At 40.8% G+C, this 27,161-nt stretch overlaps 1 protein-coding gene across 19 annotated transcripts in view; it reads left to right on the top strand.

Annotated features, from left to right (window-relative positions):
• The window catches only part of tpk1 (thiamin pyrophosphokinase 1), a 364,043-nt gene that overhangs the window by 291,666 nt on the left and 45,216 nt on the right, over positions 1–27,161 (top strand). Inside the window, exon 14 of one of the 19 annotated variants that reach the window (XM_059972405.1) lies at positions 6,872–6,932. The exons of the other annotated variants lie outside the window; for them this stretch is intronic. Within the exon in view, the coding sequence (XP_059828388.1) occupies positions 6,872–6,932 (61 nt within the window). The remainder of the gene's footprint in view (positions 1–6,871; positions 6,933–27,161) is intronic. 19 annotated transcript variants of the gene reach the window in all.

Raw genomic sequence — 27,161 nt, 5'->3', positions numbered from 1 at the left:
CATGTTCATCAGACATGAGCTTTCTTTATTAAGTTCAGGGCTGAATTCCCCAATTCTAGAGAGTAGTCGGTACTGGCCCTTAGAAACGATTCCAATAATATTGCTTAGTGCAAAAGTTAATCTAACTGGCTAGTATTTTACTTGAATTATCCTTATTTGACAGTGCAGTGTTAACCATTCTCCAATCTCTTAGCATCACTCTTGTCACCAGGAAGGACTTTCCTCCTTTTCTCCTTTTAACAGCATGGGCTTGCTGTATATCTCAACTGGGCCTGATTATTTATATACTTTCAAAGATGATAGACCCCCTATTAATTCCTCTTATTCTATGTTTAACCCATCCAACACCCTGAACTTTTTCTCTCTAAATTCTATCATCTCCCTCTTTTGATAGAGGCAAAACATTCATGAAGGATTTTTATATCTTCTACACATGTACAGTATATAGGCTGTCTTTGTGTTCCTTAATATATAACATGCTTTCTTCAGCTTTCCCTTGCTCTCTTTATTTGCTTATAAATTTACCGTTGCTGCTTCCCATTAAGAGACATTTCACTGATAGCTGTCACAATTCCAGACGTCTTCAACTCATCTACCTTATTCACTATACTCTAGCATATACCTCAATACAGCCAGCCTTTGCTCTTTCAGACCCTCTACTTAATGTTGTGTCTTTATTTGCATGTCTCTTTTTGTCCCTTACGAATGTTCACTTATCTTTTCAGTCCCTGAATATTGAGGTGCAATGACCTGACCTGTACAGATCGCAGCTTCCCTGGAACATTTCCGGTGCCCAGGTATCAAATGCCCTCCTGCCTGCAGTATTACCCCCACATGTACGTGTAGATTTCTCCTGCTGTACTCACTGCCATGCCTTGGCTGGGCCAATCCAACACTGACTTTCTTCCCTATCTCAGCCTACAACAATACAGGACTCTAATGCCCTTAGGTAGCTGTCAGAGAAAGGGAGAGATACAAGCTGGAGAACTAAGTTTGTGGTGGGAATCAAAGACAGTTTGTGAAGGTACAAGACTACAGATGCTGCAGTCCGGACCGATGTAGAAAGAGCTGGAGGACCCCAGCAGGTCTGTGAGCATCTATGGAAGGAACTAGACAATTGATATTCTGGGTTAAGACCCTTCAGCTGGACTACACATTTTGGTGGTTTTGGTGTTGCCAGTGTTTGTTTTGTAGGAACCTGTTGCCATGAAATACTTTGTCAGAAAGTACTGTGACAGTTTGAGGAGAGGTGTGGATGAAGCATATCTAGGTATTGTAAGTGTTTATGTGAAAACGGACAAATCTCCAGTTGTGACTATTGCCTTGGAATGGAAAGTGGCCCTGCCATGCAGAGGGGCATAGCGTGTTGCAAGATAAAAACACTCGAATATGGCGAATATTCTTTTCCCAGAGCTACAAGTCATCTCTGATGTTAATGAAGTATCTTTCAACACAGAACTGTCACTATGCTTTGATGTGTCCATCTAAATTGCAGATAACCCTGTTGAGTAGTTACATATGATAAGGAATAGACAGAGAAATAGGTCATGTGGCCCTTCAAACCTTCTCCAGTATTTGATGACATCATGACTGTTCTGACCTTGTTCTCAACTCTTCTTTTCTGTCCTATATTCATAATTCTTCTCTCTACTATAATAAAAAAGTTCTTGGCCATGAATATGTTCAATGACTCAATATCCACAAGTCTAAGTAGAGAATATAAACATTTCAAAATCATTTGAGAAAAAAATAAATCCTCTTCCAGAATGCTAACATCCTAGATTTTTTAAAATATTTATCCTTTCCATTTGTTCTTCTGAAATGGATAAACACACAGCAAATTCCACCAGGGCAGAGTTGATATGGAGATCCGTCTGTTGCCCATGCAGTGGGAATCCCCTCTCCATGCTGATGACGGGTCCAAAGGGACGACGGAAGTCGGTACAGTTTGGTGCTAGCAGTATCGCAGTTGCCGTGCCGATGCCGGGTACAGCAGTCAGCCACCTTCGGGACTCCGACTCCGACTCCGGTTTACTCCCAAAGCCTTTCCCATGAGCGGGTATAGCCGCAGTTCAACGGAGGTTTGAAATCGGAATTTCCCTCTCCTAGATAAGCTACCACCCGTGGTTAACGAGCCCCATCTGCCCAGAGCAACTGGTTCTAAGGCGCCAGCCTTTGCCCCTTCTCCTGTCAGTGAGAACAGCTCTGCCGGGCATAAGAACTGCGCCACACGTGAAGACCAGGAGTTGGACTTGGCTGTCAGAGGCTGTTTGAGACGCGCGCCATGAACAGCATTTGTTTAGCAATGGGAGCTCGTCCCCACTACCACCCTTCGGCTATGACTGCCTTTGGACCTAGAGTCCATCAAAACTACAATCCCTCCAAGCACTTTCCAACTCAGATGGGCTGTCTCACTAGTGAGAGAGTGAGAGAGATCGCTCTTGCAGCAACGAGAGTGGGAAAGCAGTTTCGATGTTACAGCATTGATTCTCCGAGTCCCCTGACAGGCTCTCGCTCACCATCTGCAGTCCCAGTACCACCTCACAGTGTCCATTCAACTTCACCTCCAGGCAATCCCATGTCCACATTATTTTAACACCAGAAGTAAAGGTACAACAGAATTTCTAAGCTTGCATGTTCAGCAAGGAACTTGACATCCTGAAATCTGAGTTTTAATGGAGGCAGAACAAAACTGAGGCAACCAATCTGTCTTCAAGGTTTGTTTCAGATGTGTTTTGTGACCTTGCATTGTTGGAAGATGGTATTGTACAGAGGGGCAGATTAGTAGAGGTTTATGAAGAAGCCCAACTTCTCCATTGCGTCTGTAATAATGACAGCGGAATTTCAACCCTTCCCCCCCCCCTTGCATTAGCCTCATGATAGTATGCAACCCACAATCCTAACCAATACGTCTACAGTAGGGTTGATCACAACACAGTCTTTTGACAAGCATCCTCATGCTAACACTTCTCACAGCAAACCTCACTGGAATGGAGCTGATTTATAACACTTCCTGTGGGCTTGGGAAGAGAAGCAGAATAAATCAATATCCTCCCTACACAGCCCATGATTGCACAACAGTCACTCAATCCCTCTGGCTGACCCCACCCTTTCATCAAATCCCAGTTTCATCAGGACATGCAATCTTTGATTCTCCCTGGCCCTCTATTTCTATGAACCATTTCCGAATCCACTCTGGCGTTACCAAACAGGTTTATGATCACACTGGAGCCCTCCTCCACCCATTTTCCTTCACATCCACCTCCATCAATGGCTAAACCTACCTGACCCTCAGCTGGTCCAATTTCTGAAGAACATCCCATCCCACAGCTAGTTATCAATAACACTTAAGATCCTGAGGAATACTTTTACAGTCTTAGCTTGCCAGTGAGGGTAAATTTGTATTTTTAAAGCTTACATCTTTTTTTTTCTCTCTCATTTCCTCTGCCTTCCATAGGTTGATATCTTTCAGTTTGCTGTTAGGCAGCTGTTTTGCGGTGTGAGATGGTGGGGAAGGACCCGAGGAAGCCCAGACCTATCTTGTTTTGATTTGGCATCTATCCACATTCAGCATGGCTTCCTGGATTGTGACAAGGAGTAGGAGCCCAAATGATTTTTACATCCATCACCAGAAAATCCCGGGGTAGATATCAGAGCTATTTGTTGCATCTGCCGTCAATTAAATTTGTGCATATAGGGATTCAACTCGTTATTTTTCAGGTATTTAAGTGTATGAATTAGGAACAAAGGTAGCCCATCTGGCTCTTGAACCAACTCCTGCTTTGCAATCAGAGCAACTAAGGGAGCTATTAGTATTGAATGTTGATGATAGGGGGGAAAGATAGGACAGTGTATCTTTCAGTATATGTGCCTTTTACTGTTCTCTTTCCCCTTCCCTTGAAACTGCCTCTGTGGTTAGCTTCTCTCTATTTCTGTTTTCCATGACCTTCACCTCCCTTCAACATGCCTCTCTAACTCTTCTTCTCCCTCTTTTTCCTGTTACTCCTTGGCAAGCACACCCCCACTCCCATTCTCCACTATCTAACTCTTTAGGGAAATCTATTAATGATGCACTAAAATTGCATATTTCCTTCCTGTCCAAATCCCTTCCCAGTAGCTTAATTTATTCCAGCAAGCATACCCTTCATAAACCTCTCTCTTTTGATTAACTTATATTTCTTACTTTCCATAAACTGATGAGAAACATTTCTGAAGTAACATCATGGCATAATTGATGACACTGTCTTTAATCTTCCCTCTCAAAAGCATACCACAAAATAAAATTAGTATTCATAGGTAAACATTCACAAATGAATCCTTATTAACAATATACCATCTTAAATCATTTGTGTGCCGAAGTTGAAACATGGACAAGTCTGGTATTTACAACTGTTTCCTCAGTTATCCTGCATTCATTCAAATCCATCCAATATTTGGTCATTTACAACAAAATCATTAAATTCTCTGCTCCAACCTTCCATTTAACAGCTTTTACCTATGTAATGACGTGGTTAAGATTTCTGCTGCTATGCTGTGAGGTATTTTTATTTTAGCTGTTTTCTGTGAAAGCAGTGTGTCCTGATATTAATAGTGTTTTGGTTTTGGCTAAAGATAAGGAGCCGTGTTGTCCAACTTAGGAATGTTGTGTGTCACGTACCGCGTGACCGGGTTACCAAGCCAGCAGAAATGGAATATTACGTTGGAGTCTGATATTACTTTAACTAACGGTGATTATTAGTAAACTAAGTAATAAAGTACTATAAAATGCAAATATATAAAACAGATTAGCAATGATATATACAGAAATGTGGAAATAAGAATCAAAATCGAGCTCTTTCAAAGTCTAGGGGTAAAGGAATAGTCTTAAGATGGTGCAGAGTTCAGTTCAGTTTAGTTTAGGTTGAGGTAGTTGCTGTTGTACTGTTGGGGAGAGAGAGAGAGAGAGAGCGAGAGGTGATGCCATTGCAGTCAAACCTTCTGTTGTCTTCTTGTCCTGTTGTGGTCACCAACTGTGACCCCTCCATACCAGGCCAGACCATTCTTCAGCGGTCAGCCTGTCACCCAGGCAAGGGTGGACACACACACAAGCCCCCACCGGTCTGCCTTCACACACTGTGAGCCTCTGACCGATTCCCCCGAATCGATCCTCCAAACCCCCACTTTCCTGTGGGTGCACCATGCTCTTTCAGTGTCCCGTGGCGTGTCTGTGTCTCAGCAGACTTGCTTTTTATCTCCCGTGACGGGGTATCAGCCATCTATCAGCTGTCCATCACCTGGTACAGCCTTGCTGTCTCAGCAGGAATCCAGACGAGCAGGCAAAGAAAAGTGTCCTTGGAGTGAAGTAAACAATTATCGAAGAAACCATAATACTAAATCACTCTCTCTCTCATTATCAGCATCTGCAGCAGGATGCCTCCTCCCTCTTCTTCTCTCTCCCTCTCGTTAGCAGCATAGTTCACAAGGGGGTCAACTCTGGACCCCATCTCAGCCTGGTTTGCTCACCACACATCACATGTGTCAGCCAATTGTAACTTCTGGCCCAGTGGAAGAGCTGAGTGGGATCAGACTTTGGAAGGACAGAAATCTGGTTTGGGGTCTTTTGGTGGGAGCGGCTGCTAAACAGGGCACCAGAGAAGATGATGCAGAATTCCATTCGAAGGAGAGACCCCTTTGTAAGAAGTTCCCTGTGCAAATGAATGGTTCAAAAGGAGGAGGTTCCAATACTCCTGAGAGAGCCAGTTCATTTGAGGTGGATTCAAGGGATGTTCGAACTGCGGCTGGTGTCCTTCATACAGAATGTGGGTTCAGTGTATGAGTAAAGCGATACACCTGACTACTCCAGAAATGAGCTCCAACATTTATGTGCACATTAGGCTGGTTTAACTGTAATGGGCACTTCTATTTTTATTTTCTTTTTCTGTAGCTGTTTGTGAAGGGTAAAAATTTGTTAAGTATATTTCCTTTGTAATTTTATGCCAGTGTAAGATCTGTTAATCTTCTGGCAAACAATAGCTTTGTATGGAGCAGTATTTACACAGCATTTGTTACAACCTATGTTGCTTAATTGGAACATCCCAACTTTCCTGTTTGGTTGAACCCCAAATCACACCAACCCTAGAAGTATTAGGTATCCATCTCACCGTGGACTCACATGGCTGTGAACAGAGTTAACTAACAACCCATGTTTGTATACGAGCCCGGGAGGAGGTTACACTTAAATTCTCAATCTGTATCAGGATTCATATTAGAGCTTAGACACAAAAGGCAAGGAGATGTATTACTCTGTCAGTTGCTGCAACTATGCTTCATTCAAAGCAACCAGAGATAAATTTTCCACAAGCTACAGTATCTCCTTAGGTGACTATAATCACATGAGGTAGATTAATTTTTCAAATTCCTCCTCCCTCTTTTACTTGATAGAATTTTATAATTGTAGAATGGATACAATGTAGAAAAAGGCCATTCAATCTATTGTGTCCAGACCAGTTCATTACTAGAGCAACAGACTGGCACGTTCTCTATAGCCTTACAACTTTGCTTCATCAAATATTTATCTACAGGCTGCAGTTAAACCTACCCTGACATCTGTAGGTAGAGTATTCCAGATTCTAACCACGTGCAGCATATAAAAAAGTCATCATTTCACTTATAATTTTCTGCTTTTTTTAAGCGCTTCCCTGTGCAGTACATCACTCCTTGTTAGGGTGGGATTAGCATACATGACAATCTTCAAAGCTTCACAACCATATTGGGTGGGAGTTCAATAGATTTTTTACTGGCCATCATTAATTGATCATGCTTTACTGCAACTCTTCATTTAATAATAAGATTCACATTAAGAAAGAATTCAAATTTTGTAAACTTTCTCCAGTACGTTCTGAGATTCGAATTGCCTTCCAACACACAAGAAAAGAAGCCAAGCTCAACAAAAAGTAAGAAGAAAAGCTATTATTTATAATTGTTAAAAATAGTTGTGAAGGAATAATCTCAGTTGAGTCAGACTTTGGAAGTGGAGTACAACACATGGCGACTGAGAACAAATTTCTACTGTGTCTCATCTGAACTTTTGATCTGGTATGGTTCAGTTTGACTAATTTCTATTCCCACTGGTTCACACCAGATTTAAGGTTCAGTTTTGGGTTAGTCTTAGAGAGTCCTGTTTTCTCAGATTCTGCACTATTGAGAGGCAATGAAGCACAAGAATTGGAAAATATGGATGAGATCTTTAATCCTGTGTAGTTTGGATAACTCCTGGTACTGAGGCCCATTTGAGTGTTCGGTACAGCAGAACCTGCTTGTCTCTTTGAGTCTCTCAGCTTTTCCCTTACCGGCTTGGTGTCATTGACTGCACCACAGCTTTATGACACTAGATACTTGCCATATATCATCCCACACTTTGGGAGCGACCTCCTGACAAATCAATCTCTCAGTTTTTGTGGATGCACATTTGTTATCCTCTATCCCAAGGATCAGATCAGGTGATTTCTCAGTACTCAATATCACTCTGCCCCACACTCAGAATACTTTTCTGTTTACTGCTTTGCTACTATGTTTGAGAAAACATTGGAGGACAGTTAGTTCCACAGGCACCAGCCAGCGTACATCCATTCCTATGTTCTGCGAGACGTACCCTATAAGTTGAAGGCACAATGTGTCATGTTGAAGTGAATAGACTGCAGCAACAGACAATCATGAACATACGCTCAGTGACCACTTCATTAGCTACAGGAGGTATGTAATAAATTTGCCACAGAATGTATATAACCTATTCCATGGTATATCGCTGAGGGCCCTATTGACTATTCCCACTAGTCTTTTTTTCCCTCTCTGTTAATTCTTAATTGGAAGGATCAGAGCTGTAAGATTGTATGATATCTTGGTGTGATCAGCAGGTGTGCGGATTTGTGGCTTGGAAATGTGAACTGATGACACCGGAAGTAGATCCGATGGTGGGAGAGTCTAAGACCAGAGGACACAGCCTCAGAATAGAGCAGTGTCCTTTTAGAATGGAGATGAGGAGGAATTTCTTTCCTCAGAGAATGATGAATCTGTGGAATTCGTTGCCACAGGCAGCTGTGGAGGCCAAGTCTTTATGTATATTTAAGACAGAGGTTGTTAGATTCTTGGTTGGTCAGGGCATGAAGGGGCATGAGGAAAAAGCAGGAGATTGGGGCTGAGAGGGAAAATGGATCAGCCATGATGAAATGGCGGAGCAGGCTGATGGGTCAAATGGCCTAATTCTGCTCCTATACCTTATGATCAATAGACAATAGAAAATAGGTGCAGGAGTAGGCCATTCTGCCCTTTGAGCCAGCACCACCGTTCAATGTGGTCTTATCACTGAATATCATTAGTGATAAACCCATCTGCTGCTCCTACTATTGCAGGTATTGCATAGAACAGAGAACAAGTGGCACGTGACAGGCCATTCAGCCCATAATGTGCTAGTCAATGCCCATTTATATGAAATGTCTTCCTCCTGAGTATCATCCAAATCTGTCCCTTCCTTTCGTATATCCATGTATCTATAAACCCTTCAAACTCCAGCAAACTGCCTGCTTCCATTACTATCCCTGGTAGCCCATATACTCTGTGTATATAAGAAAACTCTTTACCAATAAACTCCCTTCCCCTCCATTCCCCAACCTTAAAATCATGTCCTCTGGTGTTAGATATTTCTACCCTGATGTTCACCCTTTCTATGTCTCTTATAATTTTAGAAACCTCTGTCATGTCTCCCATTAATGCTTTAAGGATAACTACCCATGTTTGTGCAACCTTTCCTTTCAGCTCAGACTCTCTAATCCAGGCAGCATCCTGGTAAACCTCATCTGTATCCTCTCCACAGCCTCCACATCCTTCCTAGAACTGCACGCAGTACCCCCAGTGTGGACTGACAGGGTAACCTGAACTGTACCAGAGTGCTCTGTCTAAAGTTTTATATACTTTAACATCCAAGTTCTATATAGTGTTATAGCTGCAGTATGAATTCCTTACCTACACTCGTCACCTCTATCAATGAAGGTAAGCGTACCATATCCCTTTTTTACCACCTTATCTACTCGCATAGCGACTTTCAGTGAACTAGTGCTATTAAAGGATCTACTGTTAACTTCATGTGATGTCCCAAAATGCATCACTTCACATTTGCCTGATTTAAACTCTATCTGCTGCTTCTCTGCCCAAATCTGTAACTGATCTATATCTTGCTGTAACCTTGGATAGTTATATACACTGTGCAATCTTGACATCATCTGCAAACTTGCTGGTCACCACCCACCTTTTCAATGAAATTATTGATATTGACAGAACAATAGCCTTCTACTCTTATTCTCTGCCTTCTATGGGCCATCTGGTTCAGAATGCAAACTTGCAATTCACCCTGGATCCCATGCATCTTTAACTTCTGAATCAACCTCCCGTGTTGGACCTTATTAAATGCCTTACTGCTTTATCCTTCTCAAGCCCCATTATCACCTCAAAAACTTGATCAATTTTTTTTTATTAAGACTTGATCTGCCCTACACAAACCTATACTGGTTGTCCCCAAGGGTGCCAGGCCTTTCCAAATATCAATCTATCCTAACCCTCAGTACATTCTCCAATAGCTTTTCTATCACTGGCCTGGATTATCCCTATTTCCTGTACTGAATAAAAATACAGTATTTTCTCTTCTGGGACCTCTCCTGATGTTAGTGAGGAAACCAACATTTTTCTGAACCCCAGCAATCTCCTCACTTGCTTCTTTCAATATTTTGAGATGTATGCCATCAGACCCTGGGGACTCATCCACCTTATCGCCTCTCAGAAGAACCAGCACCACCTCCTCATTAATCTCGAAATGTCCAAACTTGTTAGCATACCCCATTATCTCCCAACGCCTACTCCTCAGTAAATACCAACACAGAGTATTAATTTAGTTCCTCAGCACTTGCTCTGAATCCAAGCACAAGTTCCTTCCTTTAGCCTTAAGTGGACGTGCCCCCTCTTTAGCTAACACATAGGATGAAGGGCTCAACCTGAAACAGTGACTGTTTATTTCTTTCCATGGGCGCTGTCTGCCCGGCTGAGTTCTCCTGGCATGTTGTATGTGTTACTTTCATTAGTAATCCTCTTTTTCTTAATATAAGCAAAAAATGCCTTTGAATTCTCCTAGATTCAGCTCACCATGGGCATTTCATGGCCTCGTTTGGTCTTTCTAATCACCTGCTTGAGCACTTTCTAGCTATCTTTATATTCCACAAGGGTCCTGTCTGACTTGAGCTTCCATATACCTAATGTACACTTCTTTTCACTTGCTGACTAAATTTAGGACCTTTTGGATCACTTACCTTACCACCTTTTACCTTGTTCCTTACTGAAACATACTGAACCTGATCAGCTGCCTTTAAACAACTCCCACATGTCCAACAGCAGCTGCTCCCAATGAATGCCCTTCAGCTCCTGACTTATCTCTGTGTTTTACAATGAACTGCCAATGCTGACCTCGTGCAAGCAACTGTCTGTAATACACCAACATCGTAATTCCATGAACTGATCCAAGGCTCTACCTTCATCCTTCTTTCCCATAATACTCCTAGCATTGAAATGAACAATTCAGCCAACAGTCCCATGTGTTTCTTACCCTACCCCTTGTTGTCTTTACTTTAGTTTTACTTGTCATTACCATTCCCTTGCCCTCATCTCTGCTACCCGTTTCTGTGGTTTCCATCCACTGCCACTCTAGATTAAATCTTCCCCAACAGCACTAGCAAACCTCCCAGTCAAGATCGTCTCCAGCTGAGATGCAGATCATATTGTTTGGACAAGTCCCACCTGCCCTGTAAAACAGTCCAATGATCCACAGATCTCTCCCTTCTACACCAGTCCCTTAGACACAAGTTAAACTGTGCTGTATATCTATTTCTCACCTCACTAGCATGTGGCACATGTAAGAATCCAGAGATTTCAGCCCTCAAGGTCATGCTTTTTTAACTTTCTACCTAGCTCCCTAAAATCCTTTTGCACGACCTCATCCCTGCTTCCACCTGTGTCGTTGGTACCTATATGAACCATAACTTCTGGCTACTCACTCACCCCTCTCAGAATGTCCTGTACCCCCTGCAGGACATGTTTGAATCTCAATTGCAGCCACAGAAACACCAGTCTGCGCCCTCTGTTTCCCTTACCATCGAGTTGCCCTAAAGCTGTTGCTCCTTTTCACTTCACCTTTCCTACTTTGTATCAGAGCCAGGCATGGTGCATCTAACCCAACTGCTGCTGATACCTCTGGAAGGCCCTCCCCTCAACAGTATCCAGAGGGGTATACATGTTTTCTTGAGGGGAATGGGCATAGGGGAACCCTGGAGTGTCTGCCTTCTCCCCTTATTTCTCCAATTGATCACCGGTTTATCTGTAGCTTGCACCTGAGGTGTGACCACCACTCTAAACTTTCATCTATGATAACCTCCGTCTTCTGGATGATCCTGAGTATGTCCACCTTCACCCCCAATTCCTTCACCTGATCTGTTTGGTGCTGCACAAATGCAATCATCAGGGAGGCAGTGAGGTTTCCTGGCATTTTGCAAGAGGAGCATTCCACTGCCCTGACTCCCATTCTGTCTATGCTGTCAAAATTCACAGGTTAACAGGAAAATAAAAACCTTACCCGTTCCTAGCTGCTATTTAGTATTGCTACCCGACCGAAGCCTCTTGAGTTAAAGCCTCAGCACCCACTCTCTTAATAGCTGCTCCAAAATAGCTGCAGAGCTTTGCCCGACCTTTCTTTTATTGGTTGAATTGCCACAAAATTAGCCAGTCAGAAACTGCGGCTCTGCTGTGTTGTTGCAATGATGGTCCTATTGACCGTCTGTCTTGCATCATGATGCAATCATGATTCATCTTTCAGCATCCTAACAAGTTAGAAAAGATTCAGCATCCTAACAAGGTGGAAAGGAGAGTCTTCTGAGCTGTACCATTTCATTGTCCATAAAAAAAGACAGTCAGGGTAATGCTATTAATTCAGCCACATTTTGGTGAAAATAGCTGAAAAATAGCAATGTATTGATAGAATGAGGAATCCTGAAAATCTCGTAGGACCGTTCGTTCAGTTTTCAAGTACAAAGCTGTAAAGCACAGGAACAGGCCTTAGGCCCAATACATCAATGTCAACCTATTTGTCCATCTACACTAATCACATATTCCCACATTGGAACCATATCCTTCAGTACTTGACCCATCTAAATGTCACCTAAATGCCTCTTAAACCTCACAATTTTATCTGACTCCATCACCTCTCTATGTAAAGAAAAAACCTACCTCTCAGATTACCCCTTAAATTTTCTTTTGAAACACCTTCCTCACACTTTAAACCTAAGCCCTCTTGCGTTTGATTCCCCACCATGAGGAAATAGTTTGAATATTCAATACTTATGTTACATAACATAATACTTCTGTAACAGTTATGTAATATATTATGAAGCAATATGTAATATCCATTATTTGGAGGATTTGGACACAGACCTGTAACTTAATGAAAACCAAACTAACAGCAAAATTACTTGAAAAATTGTTGGTAACAGACACCCAAGGTACTAAAAGAAATGATACCAGATCATGAAATATACACTAATATCCTTATGATGCACAAAAGTAATATTTTAGAATTGAAAATTGCAAATTATACAAATTGTCATGATGCCAGTACTAAAATACTTCAAAAAAGAAATCTAATGGGCCGAGTCTTTTTGTTTCACACCCACACTGTATTTTTAGAGGCAAGTTATGTACAGTGTGTTCCTGGATGCATATGGAATAGATCAATTAAACAGTTTTAAAACCTCACTTCAAAAGATAAGACACTGAGAGTCGTGTCGAAAGTGATAGGAGAGAATAGGTTGCAGAGCTGAGTGGAATAGCTGGTGTTCTGTATTTTAATAATGTGTTTTGTGACTTACAATATGTTACATTAGTGCATTCATGCACATTGAACTATGGCATCTAATAATTTGATATTCTATTATGGTGCACTGGTAGAATTATAGAATTTTATAGCTCACACCCATATGGTACTGTCAGTCTAATTATGTGCTTTCACAAGTTTTTTGTGACATAAATTTCACATTACAAAAGTCTTGGAGACCTATGTAATAAAAATGGAATTTAACTTAATAACTTTAAAGCAGTACCCTTGCTTTTAAAACTATGTTGCAAGTTGGTTTGAATTTCCAATTGCTTTTTCTCAGTTTATCCGTGTTGGACAGCCAAAGTGACAGGTATTTAATTTCTCAAAACTGCCTAACTGCCATATAATTTTGAGACTGATAGTCATATTGTTTCATTCAAGCCAATGACCGGCCAGATAGAGCTGCATTCCACACCACACCATCTAATTAGATTTAACATTTCATGGAAGTTCAACAGGGTGCCACATCCAAATTCTAACCAGTGATCCTGTTGTTATCCTTGGAGAGTGGAGGATGTCTTTTGCTTTTGGAATGGAGAAGACTTAGAAACACAAAATTAATTTCAGTCTTCCCAATTTATCATCAAATATGAGTGACAGATTGAACGGTGAGGGTTCACACATAATGAATAACTGTTGAACAGTCTTTGCCTTCAGGAATTGTAGAAACTGATGCAAACCAAAGCTGTGTCAAAAATGACAAGTAGTTAAGAATTATTGGGCTGACAATACAGCTCTCTACACCATCATTTAACTTTTACGTTGCTTGTATTCAAAACTAACTTCACAAAATGTTTTACTTAAGTACATTTAAAAACTTTGAAGATCACTATGCTTCTTGAACTTCCAAATCTCTCCCCATGACTAACTAATGGTTTCATTAAAATTTGGTTAATGATATGTTGTCAGCCTTTGCATTATTCCTCTTTTACATTGTTATATGTACGGTATATGTAAATGTTTCTTGGATTTAGTATGCATAAATTTGGAGTAAGCTCATTTATTCATCTATTTACTGTTAATAATAATCCAACCATAATATAACTTAACTGAAGCTGTATAGTTTAATTTATACTTTGTGCTGTAGTTTGAGTGATCTTTCATTACATTAGAATTGAATTTCCAATCTTGCTGATTGTTGGCAAACATAATTAACTGGAAAATAAATGTTTAATTGCTAGGTAATTAGTCAATATCCATCGTTTCCCACTGCTATCCATCTTGGTTTAGCATCATATATTCAAAAGTTGGCTTGTTAAAGAGAGCTTTACACCAACCATATTGAGTTTTATCTCATAAAATTTTTATTTCAATTTGGGAACATAATTTTCACAGGCAAAATTAGAAATTGCATTTGAATGTGATATTCTATTTTTAATCCATGAATATGTACAAAAGTGCTTAGCAGATATTAGTCCGTCATGATCAAAGGGAACCACAGCAATGGGTGGTTAATGTATTCATCTGGTGATTCCAGTTAAAGAAGGTTGATTAGTTTTTTGAATTACTATTGCACAGTGGCAGACTGAAAGTTATAACTAAATATTTAAAAGTAATATAAGCATGTTTTTCAAAATTCCTGCTGCATCAGTTTTGTTGGTTGTAAGGCAACAACAATTTATATAGCCCGATTCAAAGCATCCCAAGACACATTGTCAGTGAGAGGAGTTATCAGATAAAATGTGACAGCAAACATATGGAGAATGGTATCCTAAGGAAGGAAGAGGGGACTAGAGAGGGAATTAAAAGCTTACATTGTCAAGGGCACAGACATCAAAATAAGAGGCAATTTAATTCTGCAGATGCTAGAATTCTGCAATTAAACAATAAGCAGAATTATTGGAAACACTTATCAGATCAGGGCAGTCTGGATAGAAAGGGAAATAGAATTAATATTTCAAATCTTGGACCTTACATCAGAGGGGAAAAAAAGTTATGGAAAAAGGAAGATTTACATCACAGAGAATGGGGAAAAACAGAGAGAAGAGGAAAGTTTTGTGATTGCATGGAGACAAAGGGAAATTGTTGCTTGTTCAAAGAGAGTGGTAAAGTTTTGGGGAGGTGTAAATGATAGATGCAAATGAAATCCGAAATTATGACAGTAGAGGAACTGAATGGTGGAAATGCAAGGAAAACTTAATTTGTTTGACTTATACATGTTTTCCTAATGCTTTATATTGTTTATTCCAGAGTCTTAAGTATAAAACTTGAATGTACTTGCTAATTAGTTTATATAAAATTCTTGGCTGATAAACTTAAATTCAACAGGCACAATATTACAACCAGTATAGCTGCTGCTTATCAGTTTTAATGACCCAGGTTTATCCTGGACACCCCACCCCCACCCCATGTTCTCTGTGTGGAGTTTACATATTCTGGTTTTAACTGCATGGATCTCACATTTCCCAAAGTCATACAGGTTGGTAAGTTAATTGGCCACTGGAAATTGTCCCTTCTGTATAGGTGATTGATGGAGTATGGGACGAGATGATGAGCATGGAGGAGAATGAATTGAGATTAATGTAAATGAGTGCTTGCTAGTCAGTGAAGACTCGGTGGTCGGAAAGGTTTCTTTACTGTATGGTTTTCTGACTCACAACTCAGGGCCAAAAGTATTTTGGCCAACATTTTACTCCTACCAACTTTCTCTCTTAAATCATTTACAGCAGGGTGCCAGATTGATCTGAAAATTTGCCTTTCAGCTAGTTATAATGCAGCAATCTAATTAAATACAATTTGACTCTGAACCCAATTAAAACTAATTCCTATCTTTGTTGCAAATGTAATTTTCTATTGTAGATTTAAACATGGTTCAAATGGCAAGTTGTTTTCATTGGAAAATGAAAAATGAATGTCTAATAGTATAGACAAAATAAAAATATTGGGCGTTTGCAATCTTTTGGAGATCGGCTGTTTAGAATTTTTGTTCAAACCTCGAGAAGTACTAATGAACTGGTGTTTATCATTTATTATAGATGGAATAATAGTGGCTAACCATGAAGTGCCAGGCATTAATTCATTCAGGCAATGTTGAAAACATTAGCTGTAAGAGTATAACTTAAGTGATTTATGAACACTACCAGAAGCCTTTGACTGATTTCCTTGATATATTCCCAGGTAGTCTATTATGATGATCTATTAGTTCTACATTTTGTTTTCTTTTAAGACTGATTTCAGCCCACCCCCTCTTCTCCCTTTCCTATTTTCCCTTCTTAAGTGACTGTTTATTTCTGAGGTAAGGTTCAGTGACAGCACAGGAATACTCATTCCAAGTCACTGGTCTTCCTATGTGACCATGTGCATTTGATCACTCTTTTGTTAAGTATATAAATAACTTTGCACCAACATCCTCCATCATGTTGTGTAACCCTGCGGACATGCTAAATTGAATAGACTTGGAACAGTTCTGATCGCCCAAAGCGGCCACGAGAACGTAGTAGTTAGCGTTAGCCATTGCAGCTCAAGGCATGGGGGTTCAATTCTGACATCAGCTGTAAGGAGTCTGTACATCCTCCCCATGGAATGTGATCTGAAGAAATGGCTATGAGCACCAAAAATTGTACACCATTTGGTCGCTACCTGCCTTCAATGTTATTATCCACTGCTTAATTGTCTCCATTGCTCTGTGTTTGGGTCAAGCCTTTTCTATGTTTCCTTATCTCATTGTGAGAAAGGGTGTTGTGATCATCTCTGCAGGAGTTTCTCGTGGTAGTAGCCTTGACCCTTCAGCTGTTACATCAATGATTTTCCTTCCATCATAAGATCTGAAGTGGCGATGTTTGCTTTACCATCAGTAAACGTTGCAGTTCTTTTAGAAATGACGCAGTGCATGTTGCATGCTGCAGAATCTGAACAGCATTCAGCCATGGGCTGAAAATGGTAAATAGCACTCGCAGGTCAAAATCGGCAGTGACCACACAATGACAGTGTCCTCACTGAGTCTACCAGGACAGCAGGAGCATGCTTGCCATATGCAGGTTCATTTCCAAGTCACACCCCATCCTGACTTAGACGTGTATAGCAATCATTATCACTAAGTCCAGATATTAGAGCTTCTCATCAAACAGCATCAGCTCAGGAAGGGTCCTCACCACCTTCTCAAGAACTGTTAGAGATGATGACTTTGCCAGGAATGCCCGAATCCCAAATAACAAACTTTAAAAATATATATAATTTTAATAAATACTAAAGATGGCCTTGATAGAGAATAATATTGGTGATACCAGATAAGCTACCTGTTTACTTTCCCAACATTATTATTCCAAGAAATGAAATGTTTTATTTTTGTTACATTTGTATTTTAACTTTCATCAATATGCAGGATGTAATTGCTGGAAAATAAAGAATATTACTGGCAATTCAGGTCTCACTTGTCATGGACACGTCATGAACAGAAACAGAGCAAAGCTACGTTTACTTTGCTCCAGTTACTGAGATGTTGCTCTCTTCCATCCTTCCTTCAGTGTTATATCCAGAGAACAATTTCTGGACAAGATCTCAAACAATTTCTCTCTCCTTCAAACATTTCAAGTTCCTGAAACAGCAATGAACTTCTACATCTGAGTGGGTCGGTCTGCCTGAGACCCCACCCGGGACTTATGACTGACAGTAATGAAAAATGAGCAGAAGCTACCGACACAATGAAGCCCTGAACACCACTGGAGATGGAGGACCTTCATTGGTGCCCTAAATGCCAGTGACATAACAGGCAGCAAATCAGGCATTGTAAAACAAAAACAGCAGAGGCTGGAAATCTGAAAAAAAAATGCTGACAAATCCCAGTTTATGAAATTTCACAGACCTAAGTAGCATAACTGCACCTTATGCTTAGTTTTCAGACAGCATATCCAAATTACATATTAACATGTGACCCTTACATTAGCTTTTCTAATGGTCTTTAAAGTGGTTTCTCCACAACAATCCTGTTAGCCAAAGAATGCTGCCACCACCACCGTGATCACAAAGGGTGTTTCTGTAGATATGCATATGGTACTATTGAGGTTATATTTCTGGTCTATAAATGTAAAAGCTTGGTCTTAAAAGGAATACAGGGAGAAGGCAGAAGATTGGAGCAAAGAGGAAAAATGGATTAGCCATGATGAAATGGTGGAGAAGACTTGATGGGTCAAATGGCCTAATTCTGCCCCTATATCTTATGGTTTTATGTTCTTATAAACAGTCCAAATAAAATAAGTGCTAATCCTGCTATGACATTTTGAAAATGCAAACTTACTTTCAAAGCATCTGGACTTAAAAATCTAGTGACTGCAGCTGTCAGAGACTTTTAAATCCTGAACTGGTTAGCGAATGCTCTTTATGGAAGGAAAGGTCTATCCTTAATGAAACTGGATTAGATGGGACTTCAATTGCACACTCATACTCATGAGGCTAACTCTTGACTGTCTTTTGCGGTTAGATATGGCTCTTGTGACTAAAGGGATCGGGGCTATGGAGAGAAAGCAGGTACAAGGTTCTGAGTTGGATGATCAGCCATGATCATACTGAATGGCGGTGCAGGCTCGAAGGGCCAAATGGCCTATTCCTGCACCTATTTTCTATGTTTCTATGTTTCGTGGTTACTGTGTAGAGTAGTTCAAGAAGCTGACCTTTCTCAGAGAAATGCCAGCTTTGGCAATATTTCTGAAAATAAATTTCAAAAATGTTTGGTTGAGGACAGAAAATTTCTCAGACTCAGTCACAGCTTACTGGTTGTAAATAGCTGAGAACTAAAACCCGAATTGCAATGAGCTAAACACCACATGAGGCTTTCAGCTTTCATTCTATCATAATTTAATTTCTGCAAAAAAGCAAATCATGACTTGTTAACTTCAGTATCAATTAGCACTGATGAGGTTTGTTTGAGAATCTACATGAAAAGTCTAAGTAAAACATTTTTAACCTACACCTTCTATCAAAGTCAATGTCAGTGACTATGGCCGTCATCAGATATTTTAACCTCGAGGACTTTTGTGTTCCTCTGCAGCCTTGCATTAAGTAAATCACAGTGGGGTGTCTATAAGCTATATTAACAAGAATAGCACAGGTGCTGGAAAGTTCAAGCAAGGCTAGAAGTGCTACATGTCCTGAAGAAGTCAGGCACCATCTATAGAATAAAAAATAATACTTCAGTTCAGTGACGCTGCATCAGGATTGGGAAATCTTAGGGATGTAACAAGATTTAAGATGCAGAAAGACAGAAAGAACAAATTGAAAGGTCTGTGATGAGGTTGAAGGAAGGAGGAGAATAATTCATCTCAATTTTCTTGCTCACTCACTTATCCAGAATTTGTAGCACTCCGTCCTCGTGGGTGTAACCCCAACATTGTTGTTAAACCTGCTGACCAAGGTGTGTTATCAGTCACTTTAATTCAATATCACAGTTGAACTCTCACCTCCCAGTCTGAGCCCTTACACTACACCTGGGGTGCTTGGTATCCACACAAGAAACAGCACTTGCTCTTTTGGGCAATTCCGCATTTAAGCACATTTTAGGGATTCAACATTGACATAAACTATTCCAGTTTAAACTTCTTCTATTCCCATTCATGCCTTGCCTGGATTAACATTTTGTTTCATTTTGCCTTATCCCAATTTCATCTGTTAATTTTCACTGCATTCCCCCCATTTAGAAACCATCCATTTTGTTCTTCCCTTTTTTCTGTTTCTGCTTCTGGAAACTTGTAATATATCAACATTTTTCCAGATCCGTTAAAAAATTAGCTATATGATACTGTAACCCTTTTTCTTATGGCAGGTACTTTGCTGCTGATGAGTATTAATAACATTATATCTGTCAGCTATAGATTATTTGGTCATAGTCCTGCCTGTGAGTCAGAATGTTGTCGGTTCAAATATCACTATAGAAAATAGCATTATCTCAACCAGCACTTCAGAGCAGGATTGGAGAAATCGTGCCTTACGTTCATTTATTGTGGAATAAAAAGTGAAAGCTTTATGTTTAAAAAAAAAATGACATTCTCAGTAGCGCAAGATTCTGCAAATGCTGGAAATCTTAAGCAACAGACACAAAATATTGAAGGAATTTAGCAAGTCAACCAGCATCTATGGGGGGGGGGTGTGAGCATTCAATGTTTTGGGGGGCCACCCTTCATCAGGACTGGAAAGGAAGAAGGTGGGGAAGGAGAGAAATATAAGCTGACAGGTAGTAGGTGAGACCAGGTGAAAGGGAAGATGTTTAGGTGGGGGAGGGAGATGAAGAATCTGAGAGGGAATACGTGGAAGAGTTAAAGGGTGGAAGAAGAAGGAATCTAGTAGGAGAGGCCATAGAAGAAAGGGAGGGAGGAGGGGAGCCAGGGAGAGGTGATGGGCAGTTGAGGAAAGGAGAAGGAATGAGAGGGTGACCAGAAATGGGAATGGAAAACAAGAGAAGAAAGCAGGAAAGTACTGGACATTAGAGAAATTGATGTGCATGCCATCAAGTTGGAAGTTACCCAGAGAGAATATTAGGTATTGCTCTTCCATCCCAAGTTTGGCCTCGTCATGGCAGTAGTGGGGGCCGTGCACAGACATGTCAGAATGAGAATGGGAACTTGAATTGAAATGGATAGCCACTGGGAAATTGCCCTTTGCAGCTGACAGAATGCAGGTGCTCAGTAAAGTAGTACCCGATCTGTGTCGGGTCTCACTGATGTAGAGGAGGCCGCACTAGGAGCCCTGGAGCACCAGCGTCAGACAGTTGATGACCCTGACAAACTCACAGGTGAACTGTTGCTTCATATAGAAGGATTGTTTAGGGCCCTGAATGATGATGAGAGAGGAGGTGTAGGGGCAGGTGTTAGCACTTGAGGAAGATCAATGGGTACAGACAAGTGGACAAGGGAGTGACATACAGAGCAGTCCTTATAGAAAGTGTTGGGGGGGGGATAGGGATAGATGTGCTTAGTTTAGGATTCTGTTGGAGATGGCAGACGTTAAAAAAAAACGTACTTTTGGGGTGCTGCGTGAGGACTAGAAGGAACCTATCCCTGTTATGGTAGCAGCATGATGGGGTGAAGACAAATGTGTGAGAAATGAAAGAGATGCAGGTGAGGGTAGCATTGATGGTGGTGGAAGGGAAATGTTCTTTGAAAAAGAGGATACCTTGGATACTCTAGAATGGAAAGCCTCATCTTGGAAAACAGTTGTGGGCAGATTGGAAGTCAGAGGAAAGTTGATGAAGTTAACGAGCACAGCCTGGATGTTGGAAACAGCACCGATCAAGTTGTCAATGTGACAGAGGAAGTGTTGGTGAGCATTATCAGTGTAGGCTTGGAACGGAGGCATAGATGGGACCCATGCGAGTGCCCATGGCTACATCTTTTGTTTGAAGAAATTGGGAGGAACCAAAGGAGAAATTATTGAGAGCAAGAGCCAGTTCCACCAGACAAAGGATGGTGGTGGTGGAGAGGAACTGGTTAGCTTAGATTTCAAGAAAGAAACAAAGAGCTTTAAAGCCTTTGTACAGGGGGTGGCAATGTATAGGGTCTAGACATCCATAGTGAAAATCAGACGATCTGGGTTAGGGACTTAAATTTATTGAAGTGACAGAGAGCATGTGAAGTATCGCAGATGTAGGTGGGAGGGAACTAAACCAAGGAGAACAAAATAGAGTTGAGGTATTCAGACACGAGTTCAGTGGGCCAGGAACAGGCAAAAGCAATGAGCCTATTTGGACAGTTAGTTCTGTGGATCTTGAGTAAGAGATAGAAAGGAGCAGTGTAGGGTATGGGAACTATGAAGTTAATGGCAGTGGATGGGAGATCACCCTGGTCAATGAGATTGGAGACAGTGGCCTCGTGCTCTTCCGTGGTGCCTGCAATGTAGCTCGTTAGGTGTGGATTCACATCACCAAAGACCATCTGTCACCACAGTGTAACGGCAATGGCCTGGCACACTTGGAACCTTTGCAATGCTGGTCTAATAGAGTCACTGGATATTTGAATGTTACTTTTCTTAATAGTCCAAGTCACTTTATTTTGAGGTTGCATGGTATACATTTTCTGATGAACCAAGTAACTTTGAAGTGGATACAAGAACCAGGCCCTGTTGAGGGGAACGACAGTGTAGAAACAGGTCCCCAGTGAATGAAAAGGGAAGATGGGAACAGATACACTGCTGAGTAGAAAGGGAGCATGGGAACCAGGGCCCCTCTGAATGTAAAGAGACCACAGGAACTGTGGCCCTGGTGGATAGGAAGGGAGTGTGGCAAACATAAACTGGTAAACCAGATGCCAAACCATTGGGATTTCCAAATAGTCAGATAATGGATTGCTGGAGCTTGGTATCACTTGTGCGCTAGCCACTACTTATTCTTTAATGAGCATTAGGGTGTAATATTATCCAGTCATGATCACTCAGCTCTTTGCCGGAGCTTTCCGTCTGTCAAGTGATGCCACGTTTGCCACAGCATGACATGGTTTTCTGGAATGAACTATGTGTCTGTAATATTTCACTTTCTTCAGAATGCTAGCAAAATGTATACTCTTACAAGGTGGATTCAGTCTCTGAATAAAGAATTTTGTACTGATAGTTGAATTCTAAGCAGTAAGTAGATAAATCTAACCACCTCACTGTATTCAATATTCTACTTGCTTTCTTTGACTTAAAAATGGAAGCTCAGTTCTAGCTCTATGGTGAATCAGAGAGTCTTCGCGATCTGTACGAACAGGCTCTTGATTTGCTGTACGCAGGTCTGAATCCTAACTCTACACTGTTAAGAGGCTTCCAATGAAAATTAAAAACAAAAGAGATATTTAAAAAGCCACTTTTTCAATATGTTTGATTTGTCACAAAAATTCATTTGACCAATACAGCAGAGCAAGCTCCATGCCTTTATGTAATGCCCCTCAGCTGTTTATTTGACTGGGAATGCATTACAAAAATCACAATGTCCTCAGTGTAATAGGAAGCCCAGAAAATGGGGGCTGCATCCTGTCTTCCGATTTCATCGAGCTTGGTTAATGAACTGTATTTTGAAGCCAGAATGACATTTGCAGCTGTCCTCAAAAGAGGTTGTCCACAAAGATCTAAGTTTCCACAATGTGAACTTCCACTTTATCAATATTTCTGCTGACAGAAATTAGTTCAAGAAGATCCCTGGCATTCAGTTGCAATAAAATTGACAATCTGACAGCGCAGCCCAACTTACTGAATTTTGAAAACAACTTCAGAATTCCCATGTTAAATTGCACTGGTTTCAGTTTTACAGTGTTGAAACAATCATTTACTTTTCAGCTGCAAATTTATGTATAATTTGTAATGAAAGTACATTCTGCATATGTGAAATTCACTTTGTTTTTTCCCATATGTACAGAGCTATTCATTATATCTGAAAATATTCCATTCCAGCTGTGGCTATTTGTAGCAAGGACAGATAAGTTTGAATGCTTTGTATTATTTCAGTTCAAACTCTGCAAAATATTATTAGCATGGATAATTGAAATACCTTTTCAATGATTAATACCTTCAACCCTTCCCACCAGGTAGCTTAGTATCAGTTGGGACATATAGTAAGTTGAGATCAGACTGAAACCAACTGACCAATTGCGACCATAACAAGTGTCCTTATTTTGTGCTGTTTAAGCAAATGAAAGAATACAATAAAGCCCATGGGTATAAATAAATTAAATTTGTAAAACACGATTAAAACCAGAGTGTTAAAACTTCCTTCTGTTTGAAAACAACAATAAAAAAAATGAACTACTCATTTGTAGGCATTCAAAAATTGAATGAAATTTAGATGCATCTATTTTCTGTGCTAAATTTTAAGTCTTACACCTGTTACAAATCCAAATATACACTCAGTCCCCACTTTACTGGTACTTACTGTTCCTAATAAAGTGGTCACGGAGCTGTGTGTTAAAAGTCTTCTGCTACTGTAACCCATCCACTTCAAGGTTCAACATGTGCGTTCATAGATGCTCTTCTACACACCACTGTTGTAACACATAGTTATTTGAGATGCTAACATGTTCCTGTCAGCTTAAACAATTCTGGCTGTTCTCCTCTGACCTCTCACGTAAGGCATTTTCGCTTACAGAACTGCTGCTCACTGGATTTTTTTTCACACTATTCTCTGTAAACTCCAGAGACTGCTGTGCATGAAAATCCCAGGAGATCAGCATTTCTGAGATACTCAAACCACCCCATCTGGCACCAACAACCATTCCATGGTCAAAGTCACTTAGCTCATATTTCTTTATCCATTGAGATGTTCAGTCTGAACAACAAATGAACTTCTTGACCATGTCTGCATGCTTTTACACATTAAGTTGCTACCCTATGGATGGATGATTAGATGTTTGCATTAACAACAGGTGTACCCAATAAACTGGCTACTGAAGGTATATCTACCCATTTCACAATTTGAGTTTAATATTAGACAAAGAACTTTCACTGTACTGTACAGTGTCAGGGCTTTCTGACGAGTTTGGGATCTCTAGAACAATTATTTATGGAGAGTAAGTGTCAGTTTTAAAAAAGCATACGGGACCTGTTGGGACATTCTGCAGAGCTTGAGATCACTGTAGTTACTAGGAACTTGGCATGGACCAATAAAAAGAAGGTTTTAAGCGGAGCGGTCATTGCGCTGTGAAGACACAGAGGGATATTGGAGTCCATGTCCATAGATCCTTCAAGGTTGCAGCACAAGCTGATAGGATGGTTAGGAAGGTGTAAGGTGCGCTGGCCTTCATTCGTCAGGGGGGTGTGAATTCAAGAACAGTGGGGTAATAATGCAGCTCTATAAAACTCTGGATATTGTGTTCAATTCTCATCTTAAGAAGGATGTGTGCACTTTAGAGAGAATGCAGGGGAGATTTTGGATGAGAGAACATGTCTCATAAGAAAAGGCTGAATCAGCTGTGGCTTTTTAAAAGAAAATAAGAGGTAACTTGATAGTGTATAAAGTAATAGGAAGTAGAGAACAAGTGGACAGCTAGAGACTTTTTCCCATGGTGGGAATGGCTAATACAAAGGAGTCATAATTTTAAGGTGATTAGAAAAAATGTTGGGGGGGCGGATATCAGAGGTAAGTTTTTTATACAGATAGTGGTAAGTGTGTGGAGTATGCTGTCAAGTGCGGTGGTAGAGGCAGATACATAACGGACGTTTTAAATAGGCACATGAATGAAAGAAAATAGCAGGCTATGAAAGGATTCTTCATTGCTGTGTCCATAACAATTTTTTTGACCAGTCAGGCTTGTTAGCCCTGAGCTGAACCCCCAATCCTAGAGGTCCGGTGGACTACTCTTAGCCTGACCTCTACCCTATGACCTGTTTGGCATGAGTGACTCTACCAAGAGACAAAGCACAAAGCCAACATCGCTCTCCATGTCACTGAGGCACACACACCTTCAAACCCTATGACAAGGTGTGGTCCTCTTAGAGATTTAACGCCCTGTGATAACAAATTTAATTGTGGCTAAGCCTCTGTGATTTCCCTTTGATCCAGAGTTTGGCCTTCTTATTCATTTAAGAAAAGAGGTTTACTATCTACAGGACCAAGGACCTGAAAGGGAGTGGCAGGCTGGAGCACAAGCATACCTGAACAGATCATGGCCTGGTGGACCGTGCGAATGGGCAAAGCAGTGGGGCATGTGAGCAGAGAATGAGCAACAGTAACTGGCTGCAGGGAGAATGGAAGTGGACCACAGAAGGTAAAGAGGTGCTTGGTGACGAACACTTCGCTAGGTGGGGTGAAGCATGACTGGTCTGACAAGCCTGACTAAAGCGAGAATGGATGTTGAGGGTGTAGACAAAAGCAGCAGGGGGCAGAAGAAAGCACAGGGGCAGCAAGGTGAACTGGAGTGGAAACCAAGAAGTAGGCCCAGCCAGGCAAAACGCAAGTGCACAGAGGTACAGAGTGAATCAGCAGATAAACAAGGAAGGAACAGCAGCAATCAATGGCGGGGTGATTGAAAGTGGACCGGGCAATGTGACGAGTCTATGTGGGTAAATGGGATTACTGTAGAGAAGTGTAAGGGTGGCATAGATATGGCGGGACAAAGGCCCACTTCTGTGCTGTATGATGCTATGACATTATCTTTCAACCTGTCATTGTAGTTTTTAACAGAAAGCCATGTTGATATGTAATGCAATAACCTACTTTGGAATATAGTAGACTTATCTCATCATGACTGCCACATGTAGCTGATACTGAATTAATGCATTTTCATATAACACATAAAAATCAACACTGGGATCCAGCTCGTGCAGGGTAAGAGGCCGTCAAAGGTGTTTAAGGTTACTTTTTTAATCAAAAGTGTAAAGCGGTGAATAAAATCAAAATACAATGGAAATTAATTCAACTGAGTAATATAAATATTTGCAAACTGAATTAATTAATTTTAAAGTTTATTTTTATAATAGAATGAAAATGAATTTAATTAAAATAGATTGAAATTCAAATAATTAAAATACCAAACTAAAATGCAATACAAATCTCGTCTGAATTTACCTTCTTCCTCAGAGTTTGTGACCCCCCCACTAGTAGAAATGGCAGTTGGGATTCAGCCCATCTCTGCACCCAAAGTGCTCTCCTTTTGGACTTTAATGGCAGTCTGGCAGTGGAGAGGAGGCTCAAATGAGCCCAGGACTGATCTTCAAGACATTTCATTGTGCATGTATGGGTGTTCATGGGGTCCTTGAGATTGCATTGTTATTAGCTGCCTAATGCCCCACCAGCTGCAGGTGAGCGCCCTCCACCTCAGTGTCTGTACACTCTGGGGTGCCATTATTTGGAGTTGCGGACTGGTTCTGTATGTCAGAGACTGGATTTAATTATTTATACGTTGGATCTAGTTTGCTTTGTCCTTACTATAAGCTTCCTTGGTGTGGTCAGCAGTAACTCAAACTTCGGGCAGCTGGACATGGTCTGATGCTTCATCTGTGATAACACTGGCCCCTGTCTCTATTCTCTACCAGGGCTCTCTCAGCATGAAGTTCAGTATGAGGCACAGCTTTGCTGGCATTCACCACTATTGCACTGAAAAATTATTTCTCCACTCCTGTCTATTCCACAGAGTATTGTGTGAAGTTCTGATTGTCACACTATAGAAAGCATGTGATTGTGGTCAGGAGAGCACAGAGGAGATTCATCAGGGTGTTGCCTGGATTAGAGTTACATTAGCTAAAGGGCAGAAATTGAATAGACTGAGCATGTTTTCTCTGGAACAGAGAGAGTGTGGGCTAACCTGATGGATGTATATTGAGTTATACA

This window comes from Hypanus sabinus, chromosome 6 (genome assembly GCF_030144855.1).
Source record: "Hypanus sabinus isolate sHypSab1 chromosome 6, sHypSab1.hap1, whole genome shotgun sequence".
Taxonomy (NCBI): domain Eukaryota; kingdom Metazoa; phylum Chordata; class Chondrichthyes; order Myliobatiformes; family Dasyatidae; genus Hypanus; species Hypanus sabinus.
The sequence above is the reverse complement of the archived record's forward strand: the minus strand, read 5'-3'. Positions and strand labels throughout refer to the sequence as shown.